Genomic DNA, 17,790 nt, shown 5'->3' with positions numbered 1-17,790 from the left:
TACCTAATAACGTGGCCACAGAGCCACTGAGTGCATGTTTGTGGACTTCTGCTGTTGTAACCCACGCACTTCAAGGTTTGGCAAGTTGGGTATTTGGAGATGCTCGTCTGCACACCACTGTTGTAACATGTAACCAGTCAGGCCATTCTCCTCTGACCTTTCTCATTAACGAGGCATTTTCACCCACAGATCTGCTGCGCACCGAACGTTTTTTGTTTTTCACACCATTCTCTGTAAACTCAGGCCATAATGTAAGCAGTCGATATACTCAGCACCGCACATCGATAGAAGCTTGTCAAAGTTTTAGATGACATGCTTAATCTTTGCAAACCTCTAAGAAAGTCGAGACGCTGCTGTGCTTTCTTTGCAACGGCACTTAGATGCTGGACTGAGGACAGATCCTCTGAAATGATAACACGGAGAAATTTAAAGTTGCTGAGCCTCTCCACCCCCGGTCTCCCGATGAGGACTGGCTCATGAGCCTCTGATTTCTTCCTTCTGAAGTCAATAATCAGCTCTTTGATCTTGCTGACATTGAGTGAGAAGTTGTTGTGGCACTAGTCAGCCCGATTTTCAATCTCCCTCGTATATGCTGATTTGTCACCATCTTTGATTTGATCAACGACAGTGCTGTCATCAACAAATTTAAGTACAGTTTTAGTACTGTGCTTAGCCTCACAGTATAAAGCGAGTAGAGCAGGAGGTTAAACACACAGCTTTGTGGTGTGCCTGTGCTGATGGAGATTGTGGAGGAGATGTTGTTGCCAATCCAAACTGACTGGGATCTGCAAGTGAGGAAATCAAGGATCCAGTTGCACAAGGAAATATTGAGGCCTAGGCCATGGAGCTTATTGATTAGTTTTGAGGGAATGATGGCATTGAATGCTGAAGTGTAGTCAATGAAGAGCATCCTGATGTATGCACCTTCACTCTCCAGATGTTCCAGGGTTGAGTGAAGAGCCAATGAAATGGCATCTGCCATTGACCTGTTGTGACATTGGGCAAATTGGAGCAATCCAAGTTGATTCTCAAGCAGGAGATGATATGTTTAGTCACCAAACTCTCAAGGCACTTCATCAGAGTGGATGTAAGTGTCGACAGTCATTGAGGCAAGGTACCATGTTCTTATTAGGCACTGGTATAATTGAAGTCTGCTTGAAGCAGGTGGGTACCTCAAACTGCTGAAGCAAGAAATTTAAGATCCAGTGAACACTCCAGCCAGTTGATCAGCACAGGTCTTTAGTACTTGGCCAGGTACCCTGTCTGGACCAGATGCTTTCCTTGGGCTTATCCTCCCGAAGAATGCTATCACATTGGCCTTATAGACTGAAATCCCAGCACGTGAAGACAGACTCTGGCGGATTGAGTGGATGAGACCAATGGAAGGTCCAACGGTCAAGAAGGCGGTCTCTGCAAGCGTCATGGAACGTGTAGAGCAGGACAAGACACAGAAGACGTCCTGGTCATCCACTGCGCCTAGTCCCATTTCCAGCCGTCTAGACTCTGTCTTGCCACTGGACCCAGATGGGAATTGGGAAGAGAGAGTGAGGCTGACGCTGTGCAACTCTCCCTCACTTAAATCCAAATCACGCGCAAGTCTCGACACCATCATTATGGTGTCGAGGTCCTCATCGACGTCAACGATGGACGAACAGTAACATAGACTGAAATCACAGGGCTTTTAGGAGCTGTGGGAGTTTGTGAAGGTGCCTCCAGGTTTTGACAGTCAAAGCAAACATAAAAGTCCACCTCGCACAGGAGATGACTTCTGGTGGTCAGACCTGGACCCCTAGTATTTTATTTGGTCACCAGACCTGAATGCCACTGATCTGGTTCTCAGCAGATTGCAGATCTCATGGTTCATGTAGGGCTTCTGGTTGGGGAAGACTCTGAATGATTTTTTGGGGGGGGGGGGAAACTTGTCTATGACTGTCTTTATAAAGTCTGTGACAACCATGGTGAATTTGTTCAGATCTTCTGATGAGTCCTTGAACATGGTCCAGTCCACTGACTCAAAGCAATCTTGTAGTCATTCCTCTGCCTCCCCTAACCACCTCTTTGTTATTCTTAAGTCTGGAGTCTTGATCCTTAGCTTCTGCCTGTATGCAGGTTGAAGGAGCAAGTCAGATGATCAGATTTCCTGACATGCGGTCTAGGGATTAAACGGTAGGCATTCCTTATCATAGTGGTCGAGTGTTTTGAGACCTCTTGTGCTGCAGGTGATATACCAATGATAGTGGGCTGGGATTTCTTTAAAGGAGCCTGATTGAAGCCTCCGATTATGAATTGAAGTATTTCTTATTTGCTGATCGCAATAGTCAATACCTCGAGTACTTGCTCAACATCAGCCTTTGGTGATATATAATCTGTGGTTGGTCAGGATCACAAAGGAGAGCTCTGTTGGTAGGCAGAATAGTTGACACGTATCATTAGGTGTTCCAGAATGCGGGAACAAGAGTGTGACAAGATTGCTATGTCCAAGCACCACAAAGAGTTTATCATGAAGCATAGATTCTAGACCACCCAAAGTGGCACCAACAATCATCCCGTGGTCAAAGTCACTTAGATCACATTTCTCCCCAATCTGATTGTTGATCTGAACAACTACTGCACCAGGTGAACCTAATAAAGTAGCCACTGGGTGTCTATAGACTGTGTATCTTGGTGTTGTTGTTGAGTGCCGTTGAGTCATCGTCGACTCACGGTGATCCTCTGGAAGTGTAGTTGTCCATTGGGTTTTCCTGGCAAGATATGGAAGAGATTGCCAGTCTTTTCTCCCGCGCAGATACTGCTGCAGGTTGGGACCCAGCCGGATTCAAACTCAGGACCATCTGCCTTGAAGTGCAGTGCTGATGCCACTGCACCACCAGCTGGCTCGTGTGTGTGTTTTTAGTATATTTTATGTATTGCATTCTACTGCTGCTGCAAAACAACAAAGTTCATGACACTCTGTGTCAATGATAACTAACCTAATTCTCATTCTGATTCTCAGATCTTGAATGAATCAAGGCATAATCAGCCTCTGGGGATTACTGAAGAACAAGGAGGAACACAGTAAGAGAAAAAGATATCAAAGGCAAATTCAGGTCTTTATGTGTTGCTGCTTCCTTTTAGATACATTTATATCTGACAATTATAACTAATACACTTGATGCACTGTTAATATGTTTGGAATTGATAAAACAGATTAACTGTCAAGTAATGAATGACTCTGCTTATTAGCCCAGAGCATGGTGATGAAGTTTACTTGTGATTTACATTACATTTCTTTTAGGGTTAAATATCCTTACAATTTTACATAACTATATTGGAGGTGTAATGTCTAAAGTAGGAGATGAATCCAATCCTTAAAATATGAACCTGATGCCCTAAGAGTGGGCATTGTCAGAGGTGCCATCCTTATAAGGGGTATTATGCAGAGAGCCATCTCTTCTGTTATGTGGACATAAAGAAGAAGATCTCACAGATGCCATTTTGAAGTTACACCTTTTTACCTCACCAACATTAATCCCTCAATTAAGTCACTAAAATTATTTGGTTGAAATATTCAATAACTGCTGTTTTTGAGCAATTTTTCTGTGCAGTTTGAGTGCTGTGTTTCCTGCATTACAAGTGATGACAATTGAACTCTACTTCATTGACTATAAAGGACTTCCATATTTACTGAGTCTGTGAAAAGTGCTGGAAAATTACAAGACCCTTATATGTGAAGCGAATTCCAAAGTGAGATTGGGAATCCCGCCATTGCTAATTCAAATGGAGCCAATGTGCTTTCTATCGAATGGCAAAAGAAAGTAACCTGAGTAAAAGACAAAAGAGTAGAATAACAGATCATGAAAGTAACAGAAACTAGCAGGAATGAGACTCTGATTTACTATGCACAGTTTCACTGGTGATCAATCAGTAATGTTAAATATCTATGCCTGGAAATTCCATAAGGTTACAATCCTGCATTCTCTCAGTGGAAAGCTTGCATAAGTCCTGAAGAAATAGTTGTGCAATTATTCTTTTAAAGTAATGGGTGTATTGGAAAGAAACTTAGTGAACATTCTACTTCTTTTGCATCTGCAGCTAAACCTGTCAACTAATTTCTTCATTAATCCGAATGGGAACCACCTACGTTACCTCCTCCAATTGCACATGTTCTTCTTAATGCACAGGTGTTTTTGGCTTAATCAGTTTTGATTGTCAGAATGGTTTACATAATTAGTCATCATTATAAATAAAGGTGTAGGACTTTATATTGAGATTATGAAAATAAGCACAAGGTGGTTGTCCTTAAAATGTAAGCTGTCCATCTGCCACAGAGTGAAAGTAGTTTATTTTTTATTTGGGCATTGTGATATAAAAAATGATTATATCAGTGACGTTCTGACTGATGTGCCTTACCAACTTACTTTCGTCGTTGGCTTTGCGGTAATTGTAAAGATCATCAGAAAACTTCACCTCTAAATTTGTTCCTCTTGAAGTTTACACTTGGCCCAAACTTTCTGTGGGCTGCATCTTGGGAATTTAAAAAGTCCATATCTGAAAATTGTCTACTGCAACTTTTGCATTGAAGTTATTCTGGATTAGGAAGTTAATTTCTAAACTTGTAGAAAGAGAGTTGCTTGATCATTGGACTTCATGACAAGGACAAACCCCATTTGGGAATCTCCACAAGCTGCCTATTCAGAAAATTATGAAATCTGCAGCTTTTGATAAATACCTTGCCACATTTTTATGATGCTTGTGTCACTCACAATGGTCCAATATTATGTTTTTTATTCAAAGAAAAGCTCGGGTTTTAGTGGTATAGAAAATACAGTTTACTACAAAATTACAAATAAATTGGTTTGAAGCTTGTTGTATGTACCAAATGATTTTAATATTTTTAAATATATTTTCTGCAAATAAGCTGGAAAACAGAATATTAGGGCTAAAACAAGGAATTATCTTTTACAAAAATCTGCAATTGTCTTGAATATCTTCCAGGAATGTGTTGATTCATCAATAGAATCGTAACCTGCGGCAGCTGAATTTGCTTCGTTACTTCACTCCTTCTCTCCCTCCCAACAATCCACAGGAATCTGCAGTTTCGCCGATCCATCTGCATTCACTTGCAGGGGAGGGACCTGGTCTGCTTAAATGATTTACACCTTCCACCACAATCATTCAGAGATACAAGAGAATGCAGATGCCAAAATCTAGAGGAACTCAGTGGGTCAGGCAGAATCTGTGGAGGAAAAGGGATGGTTGAGATCCATTATCAGGAGCCCTAGTGCAAGATCATGACCCAAAATGCCAACCATCCCTTTGCCTCCACATATATTGCTTGGCCCACTGAGTTCCTCCAGCAGTATATCTTTTGAACCTCAATCATTCAGTTCAATTCCAGTGAAGGCAACCATGTGGCAAATCACTGCACATCTATCTGCTGCTTGTTTAAGACTCTTGTTGCCACCAGGGATACTCTTTCATTTGTGCTTTGTGCTGCTGTTGGAATCATCCTGAAAAGAAATCAGGTTGCTGTATTTAGAACGGTTCTCTAGGTTTACATTGCGATTATTTCTGCAAGATTCAAGAACGTTGGGAGATGGATGGGTAGTCAGGCTCTGAAGCTTACTTATAGAGATCCCTGTACACTGGTTATTGCCTTAGTCTAGAAACTGGGGGTCAACTTTGACCAAATCTAATGGAAAGTTGCAAAGGTTTGGGAAGTCCATGTTAAAACAAAGTTTACTGCAGTCTGTGAGATAATTGAGGAAAAGTCACTTTCTTTTGATTTCCCCATTGCGTTTTACTCTGGATTATACTTTGCTTTGACCATTTCAACTAGAGATGTGCTCCACGGAGATTAATATTTCTCATTTTCCCCTCGGTTTCTGAAAGACTGCATCAGATTTTCTCAATTTATTTTCAGAGCAGATTTAATTAAAAGTTTTGGTGAATGCTTCACAGGGTTGCTCATCTGGATGTTATTTAAGATTATTTCTGTTCAGGGCATGCTTAACATATCGTAACTGGCTGCTTGAAGTGTCCTATTGTGGCTTTGAATCTGATCTCAGGAAAAAATGCAGTTCTTCAGCTGCTCAGAAACTTGAGGAAAATTTGGTCGTGGATGTCCATCTTATCTTCTCCCCCAGTTTCACTTTCCTATACAGGAGATCATTCGGCTGGCTAAGGAGGAGTATCCAGTTGAATCTTTTTTGTAGGTTACTGCAAATCAAGTCCTGTCCACACATGTTTCTATACGTGATGAAAGCTTCTACTTCCTGCAGCTATCCCCCAACTAAATTCAGTCCAGGCGTTTTAAATACTCTCATGTGTACCCTCTCACCTGAACTACATGAAATATTCCCACTGTGGTTGAACAGTAATTCAGATCATACTAACTCCTACATGCTCAATTTTAATATCTTAATGCAGGGCTCTGGGACCAAGCATTCCCAGATCCCTCTGCACTTAAACGCATCTTATGAACTCAACTGAACAAGACATGAACCTATCCTCTTGTCTTGTTTGATCTCCCAGTGCAATACCTCACATTTCTTATAGTTGAATTCCATTTTACCCACCTGACCAATTCACTGATACAGTAATGCCATTCACAATAGTTTCCCTCTTCGCTGTCAGTCACTTGGCCAGTTTTATATAAATTGTAAACGTCTTAATCTACTTCCCTCCCAAAGAGCTTTAACAAAGAAAACTTGCAACTATACAGCAATCCTGATTAAGCACTCTCCAAAGTACTTAAAACCAGTGATGATTTTTTAAATATATTCAGTGTGTAACATAATAAATGCAGAAGTCAATTTGTGCTCAATAATCTTCTTCAGCTGATAATAACCAGTGTTTTTTTTAAAGATTCTTAAATTTGGCCAGGTCACCAGCAGAATAATTCTATTCTTCTTTGAGGTATTGTGATGGGATATTTAACGCTTATCTGAGGGAGCAGTTGGAGTGGATGTTTAACACCTAATCCTAAATCCAATTGCTCCTTCAATACTGCTTTGGAATGTCAGGCTACATTTTGAGCTCAGATCTCTGGATTGGGAATTGGACCTACAGTCTTCCAACTCAGAACATTACCAATTGAGTTACATACAGCTGCCAATTTTTCACATTGAACCCTGCAGAACTCCATTGAAAAGAGTCTTACAGTCATTAAAAAATCAGCTTGCCCAAAATTCTTTGCTTTCTATCACTGGGCCAACCTTGATCCCAGAATGCCATTTTCTTTGGGAAGTGATGGGGTTTTACTTTATTGAAAAGTCTACCATCTGAAAGCTTGTCAATGGCTGTAGTAAATGTTTTTATAACCATGCAATCATTATCAACCCTCCTTTTACTATTTAAAAATAAGATAAAGTTTTTAGATATGTCCTTCCCAGGATTTATTTATCATTCTATCCTGTATGTTTTAAATAATGGTTAATACTATTGACTTACAAATAGTTTTCTCACCAACAATATAAGGCACAACAAAGAACTAGATCCCTCAGTATTTTTCAATCATTATGTTTACTGCGTTCAGTATTTCACGGTCTGCCTTTTTCACTGCAATTCCTGCATTATCACTTTCAGATCCATACCAATTTTTTTTCATACACATTAGCCTATTTTTTGGCCTTTCATAGACCTTATTCTTTCCTTACTTATCTTTTGCTCTTCACATATTTATAATACATATTTTGGTTTGCCGTAATTTTGCTTAAGACTATTTTATGTACTAATAGGTCTTTTTTCATATTTTTGATAGCTAATCAATGACGCATGACCAAATCTATGAAAGAGCACTGTAGTTGGTTCCACCACCTGCTCACACCCATTCTTTATAAAACTTGTGAATTTCTTTTTTCAGATATTTATTCTGATGGTACAATTGAATCTGCCCTTGGTACTTCTCATGCCATTGAATCCACATCCCAACCACTTGTTGAGTAAAGAAAGCTTCACCTCTTACCACTTCTGGTTCTGGTGCCTATAATTCTATTTCTTCATATCTTTATGCATATTGAAAAAAAAATCAGCACCCAGAAACAGACACAGTTCTTCAGTTGTGTCCAAACCAATATTTTATAAAGGTCCATTTTTTTTTTCTGTGCTTTTGTACTCTGTACCTTTATTTATAAAACAGAATGCCATTTGCATTTTAACCGCTTGCTCAACTGACCTGCCACTTTTAACCAACATTTTTCATAAAGACCCAGACCTCTCTGCTTTATACCTATTGTAGAATTGGGCAATATATTTTGCGAATGCTTTGCCTATCAAAATTTAATAGTTCACATTTCGCACTTTGTCCGCCACCTGTCCACCATTCTACCAGGTTGAATATGTATCCTTGAAGAATGTTTTTTTTTCTCATAGTTCACAGTTCTTCCAAGTTGTATGCCATGTGCAGATTTGGAATGTACTTCCTGTCACTCAAATCCATTCATTGATACAGTATACATTGCAGAAAGTAGTGGTTGCTCTACTATCTGCTGGTAAACTCCATTATACACTTCCCTCCAGTTCGAAAAATATCTACTCTTTGTTTCTAGTTACTTAGCTAATTTTTTATCCATGCCACTAGAGCCATTTTTATTCAGTGGTCTTCAATCTTTTTTGTGGTTCCTTATCAATTACATATATTCCCCTCACCATCTCAGTTGTCAGTTGAATATAACTTCTCATTAACAAATCAACGCTGGCTGTCCCTAATTAATCCACACTTGTCCAAGTGACTGCTAATTCTATCCATGATTACTGGTTTTAGAACTTTAACCTCCACCCATGTTAAAGCAAATGGTCTATAATTATTGGGTTCACTCCACCTATCTTTTTAAACAAAGTTGTATAATGTACAATTTTCCAATCATCATGTACCACCCTTTAATCTATAGGTGTTTGAAATATTATGACCTCTTCCATTTCTTCTCTTACTTTCACATCTAGACCAAATAACAAATTGTTTTCAAGTGTAGACAGTTTTAAGTATATTGTCTGTGGGTGCACATAACAGGATGTATGAGTTTACATAGAGGTAACTTTTGTTACACCTAATCTGGGAATTCCAGAACCATCAGGAAAAATTTCATTTCTGCCCCAGTTATTACATAAGATGCTGAGTACACAATTTTTGAATTACTTCTTAAGCATCTCGGCATCAATGGCAGACCCACCCATAATTACCCTAAAAGACATGACAATAAGACGCCTTCTTGGACTGCAGTATTAGTGAAGGTGCCCCCACAGTGGTTTGGGCAAGGCAATTTAGGATTTCAATCTAATGACAATGAAGGATTGGCAATGTTTTTCCAAAACAGGATGCTGTGTGACTTGGAGGGGAGCATTCATTTGGTGGTGTCCCCATGCACCTGAAGCCCTTACGCTTCATGATCTTGGAGGTCATTAGAAAATTACAGACGTATAACTGCAGTTACTTTGTAGATGACACATGCTGCAGCTTTAGTTTGCTGGTGGTAGAGGTGGTGCTGTTGGGAGGGGGTGCTACGCAGGGTGGGGAATTTATATTTCAGGTCATAAATGGTGTGAGAATCAAACAGGGCATTTTGTTCTGAATAGTTTCAATTTCCTGAGTGCTGTTAGGATTGGACTCATCTATCGCTCCAATCATGGAAATAGTAAAAAGGCTTTGGGATGTCTGGACATTGGTCAATTGCCACTGGATAGGCCTGTACTGCCTTATTTTTGTTGCCATAAAACTCATATTGCTGGTCTAGTTCTATAAAAGTAATGAATATTTGTCTGTCGAACTCTTGGTGTATACTTATTGTATGCTAGACTCACTCTTGTGTAGATCAGAATAAGAAATATTTTCTACAACGTTAAACCAGTATTTTGTTGAGGAACATAAATGAAAATTTTTATATAAAATACCGACAGAAACAATTAAAAGGGTATTCTTAAATGGCCAAAATACAAGTTCATCTGCTAAAATTTGAACAAAGGAACTAATTCTTCCAGTTCTATTCTAAGGAGGATTAGCCTAGCTGCACCTTACTCTTAACTGTTCTACAGTTTGCCTTTTTCTGGCACTAACTTTGAAAGCAAGGTTCCTGTTCCATCAATGTGAAGATGCCAGCAAATCAATAGTGGTCTAGTACCCTGCACCTTCCCTTAGTAACCAACTCCTCCTGGCATGTTATATAGTCTAACAAGCTGTGAATGGGCTCAAACATAAAACAATAAGGAGCTATTTTTATTGAAGATTAGTTTTAGGCATACAGTATTGGATGAAAAAGCCGAACTCCAAAGGTTCTAATTTCACCAATGGTTAGCTCAAGCTTGAATTGTCACTTCTATTAGCCCACTGACTACTAGATCAAACAATATCTGCACCACATGCTTAGCAAATTGAAAATGCTGCTTGGATCCTGTCTTCTTGGCATTCTCTCTCCCCACTCCTTACACAGTAAGTTTTGTTGGCTGATGTGTGTTTACAGGTTGTTAAATAATCAATATGAATGATAATCCCTCAGTTTGTAGGAGAGGTTCAGTTTTATTCAGAACCTTGGAATTATTGTGAGTGAAACTGATGTTATCACTTTTCTGGGAGTTGATGACCATTTTATTGTTTTGCAATGAATTTTGATCCCAGAGCATTCTACCACGAATCTCCTCTACCTCTCAACCTGGCTGGTTTGCTATAACGCAGCCTCTGGACCCCCAATTGATTACAAGAGTCCACAGCACAGAAACAGGCCATTCTGCCCAACTGATCCATGCCAATCTGAGTTTCTCTCACTTCATCCCTCTCCATCAGTTTAGGTATTCCAAGGATAAGCTTCTACCGCAGCGAGCGGACCGGAATTTGAGCTCATGGTAACAGTGCACGAAGCTGTGGTAGATGAAAGTGATGGGCAGTGCAAGGAGGACAATGCCACTGACAACACACATTCCTCCCAGGATTCTGCCGGGAACGGTGAACGGGTACATGTCCCCGTAACCCACAGTAGTCATGGAGATGATCACCCACCAACACGAGGCGGGGATACTGGTATATGCTTCATTTTTATCCTCCAGGTCAAGCCCGCTTTCCAACAACTGGGCGAGGGCGCCAAATATGGCCATAGCGACGCAGATAAAGACAAGGAGCATGACCATCTCCCGGTAGCAGCGTTTTAGGGTCAAGCCCAGAGTCTGCAAACCGATGAAGTGCCGAGCAAGTTTGATCACCCAGAATATCCGCATCATCCTCAGGACCCGGAGAGTCACACCAGCCCGCTGTAACTGAGAGTTCTCCCCAGTGAAGAAGGACATCAGTACTGAAATGTAATACGGGGTGATAGCCATCAGGTCGATGATGTTTAAGGGTTTTCTCATAAAATCGCACTTGTTTTTCGAGACGAGGAACCTCACGATGCACTCGGCCGTGAACCAACCCATGCAGATCGCTTCGATTATCCTTTAGACAGAAAATACAGAATTGAGTAAAACAAGCAAACAGTATTCAAGCAAAATGCATGAATATTTGGATGACATAACAAACCAATATGTAGTGAAAGGGCAGTTTCAAAATTATCTCCTAGGCAACAGTCATAGTCATTGTCATACTTTATTGATCCCGGGGGAAATTGGTTTTCGTTACAGTTGCACCATAAATAATAAATAGATAGTAAATAGATACCCTTGTTCGATTATTGCCCCGACAACACATTGTGGATACCACTGAAAAGATTTACATTGTCCATCGGATAGTTGTCCTTAAAATATTAAAAGTGTGCACCATTCCTCGCGGGGGATACAATTCACTGCAATAACCTTTAGCTTTTCCTCAAAGAGTTACGATCAGTGACAGCTGACTTGGCAACAAGGACGTTAAAATGTTTTTGTTTCAAATTCATCTTTTAACCCTGGGAGAAATCTCGACTGCATGCAGTACGGGACAAATCTGAGTGTAACTGTAATATCTGGCATGTTTTAAAAACGTTGCTAAATTTGTGATAATCCCATTGTACGATTGGACTCCAGTACAGATTAATAATTTAATCGCCTTTCGCAGGATTCGTTTTTGCTTTACAAGAATGGCTTTTAACTTTTAGTTTTCAGTATTGTTTTGGGCTATGAGAAGTTGTAAAAATGCACAAAAGAACAATAGTCTTGCTTTCATAAAGTGTCTTTGAGTATCTCCGGACATCCTGAAGCGAATCATAGTTAGTTACTTTTCGAACTGGGTTTGTTGTATTCTGGAAAAAAAGATCCTTACGGCAAATATCTATGATTGAACTGATGGGAAGATACAATTCTTGGCGAGGACTCCAAGAGAACGGCGAATGTTGCTTGGAGACCTGTTAAGTCTTCCCGAGACTTTAAGGGAAGATTGTACACATTCAGTGATGCACGGGTATCAGGCAAGAATGTGTGTTTAAAAGCCTGTGAATGTGAAGCCACGGCTTTTTTTCTCTGGGGAACTATCTGTCCTACTTTACATCAGCAAAGGTTATTTTATTAGCTGCTGGATTTTATTTTTGCATACCATCTCGATGAAACAAGGATGGAGATCCACGGTAAATGTATCGAATTTTTAAAGATATTTCTTGGAGATATTTAAAAACACTGAGCTATTAATATTAGTCACGCATGGATTTTGCTTGATCTTGAAGTCATTTAAATACAAAAATAGGAACATATATGAACGAGATGAAAGCAATAATAGTGGAGAAACCATGACTTTAGAAAATTACTATTCAATTCCAAGTTTGGGTGAAAAGAAATGTTTTATATTATACAAAGGAGAAGATATATAGGGGAGTGCCATTCAATCTGAATGTTCAGGAGGGGTTAAAATGCCGGCGTGTTCTAATTTATTGACTTTCCAGTTGGGTATGTGTTTGGTAAATAGCAGCATCCCATTGTTTGGCTCACAATAAAGGCACTTCGACTTAAACTTGTTCGCATTTACAGAGCTTAACAAGGGTCTGAAGTGAACGATTGTACAGACATACTTTTTTGAAGAGATTTGTACTCTTGCACTAATTAAATTCACTGTTGAGATAATTAATTGTGCAAAATCTAATGGAATTGCCACTACATGATCTACATCACACCCCATGCACATTCAATTTTGCATATTGTTTGCGGATTGCAGGATTCGGCGGAAACATGTCGATTTTCTATCCAGTTTCCCGGCGAGCACGCAAAAGGATCTGCCTGATTGGAAACACAGTCGGCCGATTAAGAATTGGTCCTTTGAAATCCGACATGATTTGTTCGTGCAATACACATCAAAGTTGCTGGTGAACGCAGCAGGCCAGGCAGCATCTCTAGGAAGAGGTACAGTCGACGTTTCAGGCCGAGACCCTTCGTCAGGACCCTTCTGCCTGCTGCGTTCACCAGCAACTTTGATGTGTGTTGCTTGAATTTCCAGCATCTGCAGAATACCTGTTGTTTATGATTTGTTCGCGGTGGGATCCTCCGCAAATGCAAACTGCATATGCCAGGAATTGCCGGGATGTAACCAAGTGCCAATGAAAAAGAGTAGGCAACAAAGAGGTAAACGGCAGACATGGAAGGAGAGAAAACTGAACGTAACGCTTCTTTCACGACCCTATAAAGAGCTTATAAATTACCTAGGAAGTAGAATTACAGTTGTGAAAGACCAGTAAATTTACAATGATCAAACTTCCACGAATAACATGGCGGTAGGGATAAATATTGGGTAGGTAACCCAAGAGATCTTCTCTGTCCACCATATGATTTATTTCATCTCAAAGGCCCCAAATTCAATGGAATGCATGCCTAGATTCTGGAGTGAAACTAGAACCTTTGACTTAGAAATCAGTGAGGCAAGTCTGCCACCTTGAGAGACAGATCTGTAGCCAACCCTATTTTCCTGATTTCAAATGAATTTGACATTCTAAATTTGCAAGACGACAGTAGCCCGAGCTGCACACGGGGAGAAGGGCGAGGAGTTTGTGTTTTATTAAGTTTTTCTTTGTGAAGTCAAGACACTGAAAAGAGACAAAACAAGACACAGATTTAACCATGACATAAATGTACTTTGAAAACACATTCATGGACAAGGGACGTTCACAGCCCAAGATGAGTAAGACTTACATTTAGAAAGAAACTAAACACCATAAATTAAAAAGGAATTATAGATACCCTGATGGTCCCATTAAATTTTCTGTGTACCTGTGCTCCTCCACACTGTTGTTTTCGGCTGTTTTCCAGTCTGGCAGAGTGCTAGCGCACAACACCACCATGGAAACAATAACAAATAGAACGGACACGGTGGCCAGAATCTGGGCCGCTACAGACGAGGTGGGTTCCTCAAAAGTCCTCCTCATCCTGTCCAGCCATTTCCTATTAAACTGAGATCTGTTTTTTAACTCCTTCTTCTTCTGTTTTTTCATTTCTTCCTCTTCCTCTGAGTAGAAGGTGTAGGTGTCGGACATCCTGTCATCTAACCGCCTTTGGCAGCAATATTCGAGGTGCGAGCGGTCCAGTCCCCAGTAAATTAACTCGTTGTAAAAGGACAGTTCGCACATGTGAGGGACAAACCGGAGCTTCCCATACTTGACGTACAGCATGATGAACCCGAAAGCCTCGGAGTGCCTGTCAAAAAAATACTCGTTCCTTTCGTGATCATAGTCATCGCACACTTCCAGCACCTCTTTCTCCGAGGCACAGCTGTGAAGTCTGCTCACCCTTCTGAGGGGAAAGTCCTTGATTACATCCTTCGGGAACGAATATCGGGTCCCCCCAACATTCAGGATCAAAGTGCCGCTTCCAAATTTCATTTTACGCCAATCCCTGACGCTGAATTTACTTTCAGTCCGCTAAGCGTGGACTAAGCGCACGGGTTTCGCTCTCACTGCCTGGAACATTTATTTGCACAGATCCTCCCTGGGTTCCCACACTGATGATGTCAAAAAGTTATCAGGCATGGCAATTGGAGCTTGAGACCGTCTCCCTGCGCGGGGAGCGAGAGCAGCGTTTGATCCCGGAGCCGCTGTTGGTCGGCGCCCTCTCTTTTCAGCCCCACTGGCGGGATGCAAACAGGACTCCAACACGAGAATGACGCGTAAGGCTTCCACTAACCACAGCGCCGCTCCAACTACAGCCTGCAATCGACTTGGTTCTATGTAATATCACATCCTCAGCAATGATCTGGGCTTACACGTAATATTACACCAACATTCTAACTTCCTTATTTGGGCCACTGTGTCTTCGTGATAGTACATCACTATATCATTGTGATAGTACAATTGAATGGGCAGAGTTGGCCTCCTACCCGTTAGGAACACGATTTTACTTTTCGACTAATTATCAAAAACCGATTTTACGTAAACGGTAATCGCTTTAGTTTACTTGTCTTTGATGGAAATTTATTTGGTTTTTAGATCAAATGTTATTAACTTTGGAACCACCGAGGCCTGACAAAAGTTGAATATGTACTTTTCCATACTTTTTTCTTCAATCTCCCTTCGTGTCTCTTCATGCGCGTTGATCCTATAATATACTTCGTACCGAGCAAGCTGAACATCAGACCGACCAGAGTTTTGTAAATCTGGCCAACAAAATCTTTGATCTGACCATGTCTGTCTCCAGTATCGGTGATTTTGTCAGGAATTGTCGTATTCCAGGTTACATGCAACTTCAATTAATAGTTGGGCTTCATTGTTATACGCGCTAGTGTACGGTGATCAAGAAACTCATAGTTCATTTACTGTACATTTGGAAAAAAATGGGAGGGAAAGCAAGTAATTATTGCCCTAAAATAGTTGATTTAGAATAGCTGCGAGCTGGGGCACATGAGGTCAAAGTAATACAAGTAATAACTCCAAATGTTCACCTGTTAATAGATATTAAATCGATGGAAGTTGCCTTGTCGTTAATCCATTTCATAGTCAGGAAATTGTAGCACATATTTTGTTTTGAAGAGCAAATGTGCACAAGCTATAATTCTGATATAATTTCCCAAGGACAGTAAATAGTAATTGAAGGTACAATCAGTACTGCTGCAAAGGAGCGACAGTACTTGCCTTATACGTAATTATTTCATGTTGCGTTCAGGGTGTGCTTTCAGAGCAGGAGGTTAGTGAAATATTGGTTAGATAGTACCGCATTTCCTGAGATGTTGCAAAGCAACACTATATTTTCAAAAGATAGCTAATGGACATTTCGTTCGAATGACGACCGCAAAATCTTTATTTTCCTTCCCCCACCAAGTGACTTTAGAAGAAGCATTTTCGGCTTTTAAATCAACCATTCAGCTACTTAAAGTAAAACAGGAATGGGTTTTAACATTGTAATAAAAGTATTTTAATAATTCAGACGATGTATTTCCCCTTAACCTCTATTATAAGCGGAACCAGGACTCGTCCCTCCTTAACAAGTATAATCTTAGGTGCGAATACCCACTTTGCCACTTTTGAATGTCATTGAACCAACAATAGAGAAGCTTTTACACAATGAAGGGTCTTGAATCATAAGAGTCGTAGAGACGTAGAAAAGCACTACACCGAAATAGGTCCGTCAGCCCCATTTAGTCCATGCCGAAACCGTTTAAACTGCCTACTCCCACCGACCTGCACCGGAACCATAGTCTTCCATACCCCTACCATCCATGTACCTATCCAAACTCCTCTTAAACGTTGAAATCGAGCTCGCATGCACCACTTGCGCTGGCAGCTCGTTCCAGTTCATTAAAATGGTAAATGGTAAAACGAAAATACAAAGATATTGTCCATACCGGCCAATTTCACCCACACACTCTTTGAAAAATAAACTGCTCTTCAAACCACATGCCATTTTGTTTGGATAAACGTGTTTCATACAAAACCTTCGAAATATGTAATTTCAGTTAATAGTTGGACCTCATGGTTATGAAACTCTTGGTATTGCAAAAGCGGTGTAAAATAAAACGCAATTCCTTTTGTTTTTGCTCCAGAATACCTTTGATATCCCCAATCCTTGAACACAATCTACAAAATGTTTAATTGTGTGAGCTGTGAACAAAATATTGTGAGCTTGTTGGAAATTGGGCTGCACTTTGGCTTCTTTCACAGGAGATGTCGCTGTTAGGCTACCTTGCCTCCAACTGGCTTAATGGATCTTCCGGATCGGCAGTCTGGCTAGTAATGGCTGCACATGACAGAGTGCCAAATGTAAAGAGATCATGAAGATGAGGTGAACTTTGTGGCTGCATCCACTGCAGGCAGGATCAGAATCACATCTGCTTTACTAAACAACTGTTGAAGATTATATATTGAATTATACATTAAGCGTTACACTTTTAATAAGATCAGACACACTGATAAACAAACGAAGATTGGGTCAACCCTGTCTCATCCAGAATGATATATGGAGCACTGCGCATAACCGTTTAATATTTAACCTATAATTACTTTCACACGGATGTGCTATGTATGTCAGCTTTTATGGTAATAACAGCATCAAGTAATACTTCATTAAATCGAACTGAAGTCCTTGAGTACGTCTTTAAAATGATATTAATGTTTGAATGTATATTCTGGTAAATTTTTAATAGTTGTAGAGGTGAGGGATGTGGATACCGATAGCTGGAATGCTTTTAAACTTTGGCACAAACAGTTATCTTTACACATTTACAAGCGCAACGCAAAAGCTCGTTTTATTGTCATCGGACAATATACATTCTCTGAAGTGCACTTTCGCGTTAGTAAGAATGTTCCATTCATCATTGTTAATCATAATATGCCTACATTGGATTAATTTAAATTTTCAATTCAGTGCTGTTCTCTCCTATGCCATATATCATTAGACTGGCCGACTATTATGCATAATAGAAGTGTAATGCAATCGAATATGTAAGTG

General features: G+C 40.2%; 1 protein-coding gene and 1 long non-coding RNA gene across 3 annotated transcripts in view; one reads left to right on the top strand and one right to left on the bottom strand.

Moving 5' to 3' along the window:
• Nucleotides 1-17,790, top strand: part of LOC134350480 (uncharacterized) — a 59,736-nt gene that overhangs the window by 10,641 nt on the left and 31,305 nt on the right. Inside the window, exon 2 of the long non-coding RNA XR_010018907.1 lies at nucleotides 2,993-3,086. This is a non-coding gene — a long non-coding RNA (uncharacterized LOC134350480). The remainder of the gene's footprint in view (nucleotides 1-2,992; nucleotides 3,087-17,790) is intronic.
• Nucleotides 4,878-15,021, bottom strand: kcng3 (potassium voltage-gated channel, subfamily G, member 3). Of its 2 annotated transcripts, none has more exons than XM_063055022.1 (2): nucleotides 14,095-15,021; nucleotides 4,878-11,395 (listed from the first exon to the last, which is right to left on the bottom strand). In XM_063055022.1, exons 1-2 carry the CDS (start codon nucleotides 14,730-14,732, stop codon nucleotides 10,750-10,752), a joined length of 1,284 nt encoding a protein of 427 aa, XP_062911092.1. In that variant the 5' UTR covers nucleotides 14,733-15,021; the 3' UTR covers nucleotides 4,878-10,749. The 2 variants fall into 2 exon arrangements, with proteins under 2 accessions (XP_062911092.1, XP_062911093.1); XM_063055023.1 differs by having other exon boundaries at nucleotides 14,125-15,021.

Source organism: Mobula hypostoma, chromosome 8 (assembly GCF_963921235.1).
Source record: "Mobula hypostoma chromosome 8, sMobHyp1.1, whole genome shotgun sequence".
Classification (NCBI taxonomy): domain Eukaryota; kingdom Metazoa; phylum Chordata; class Chondrichthyes; order Myliobatiformes; family Myliobatidae; genus Mobula; species Mobula hypostoma.
Note: the sequence above shows the minus strand (reverse complement) of the source record. Positions and strands in the feature narration are given on the sequence as shown.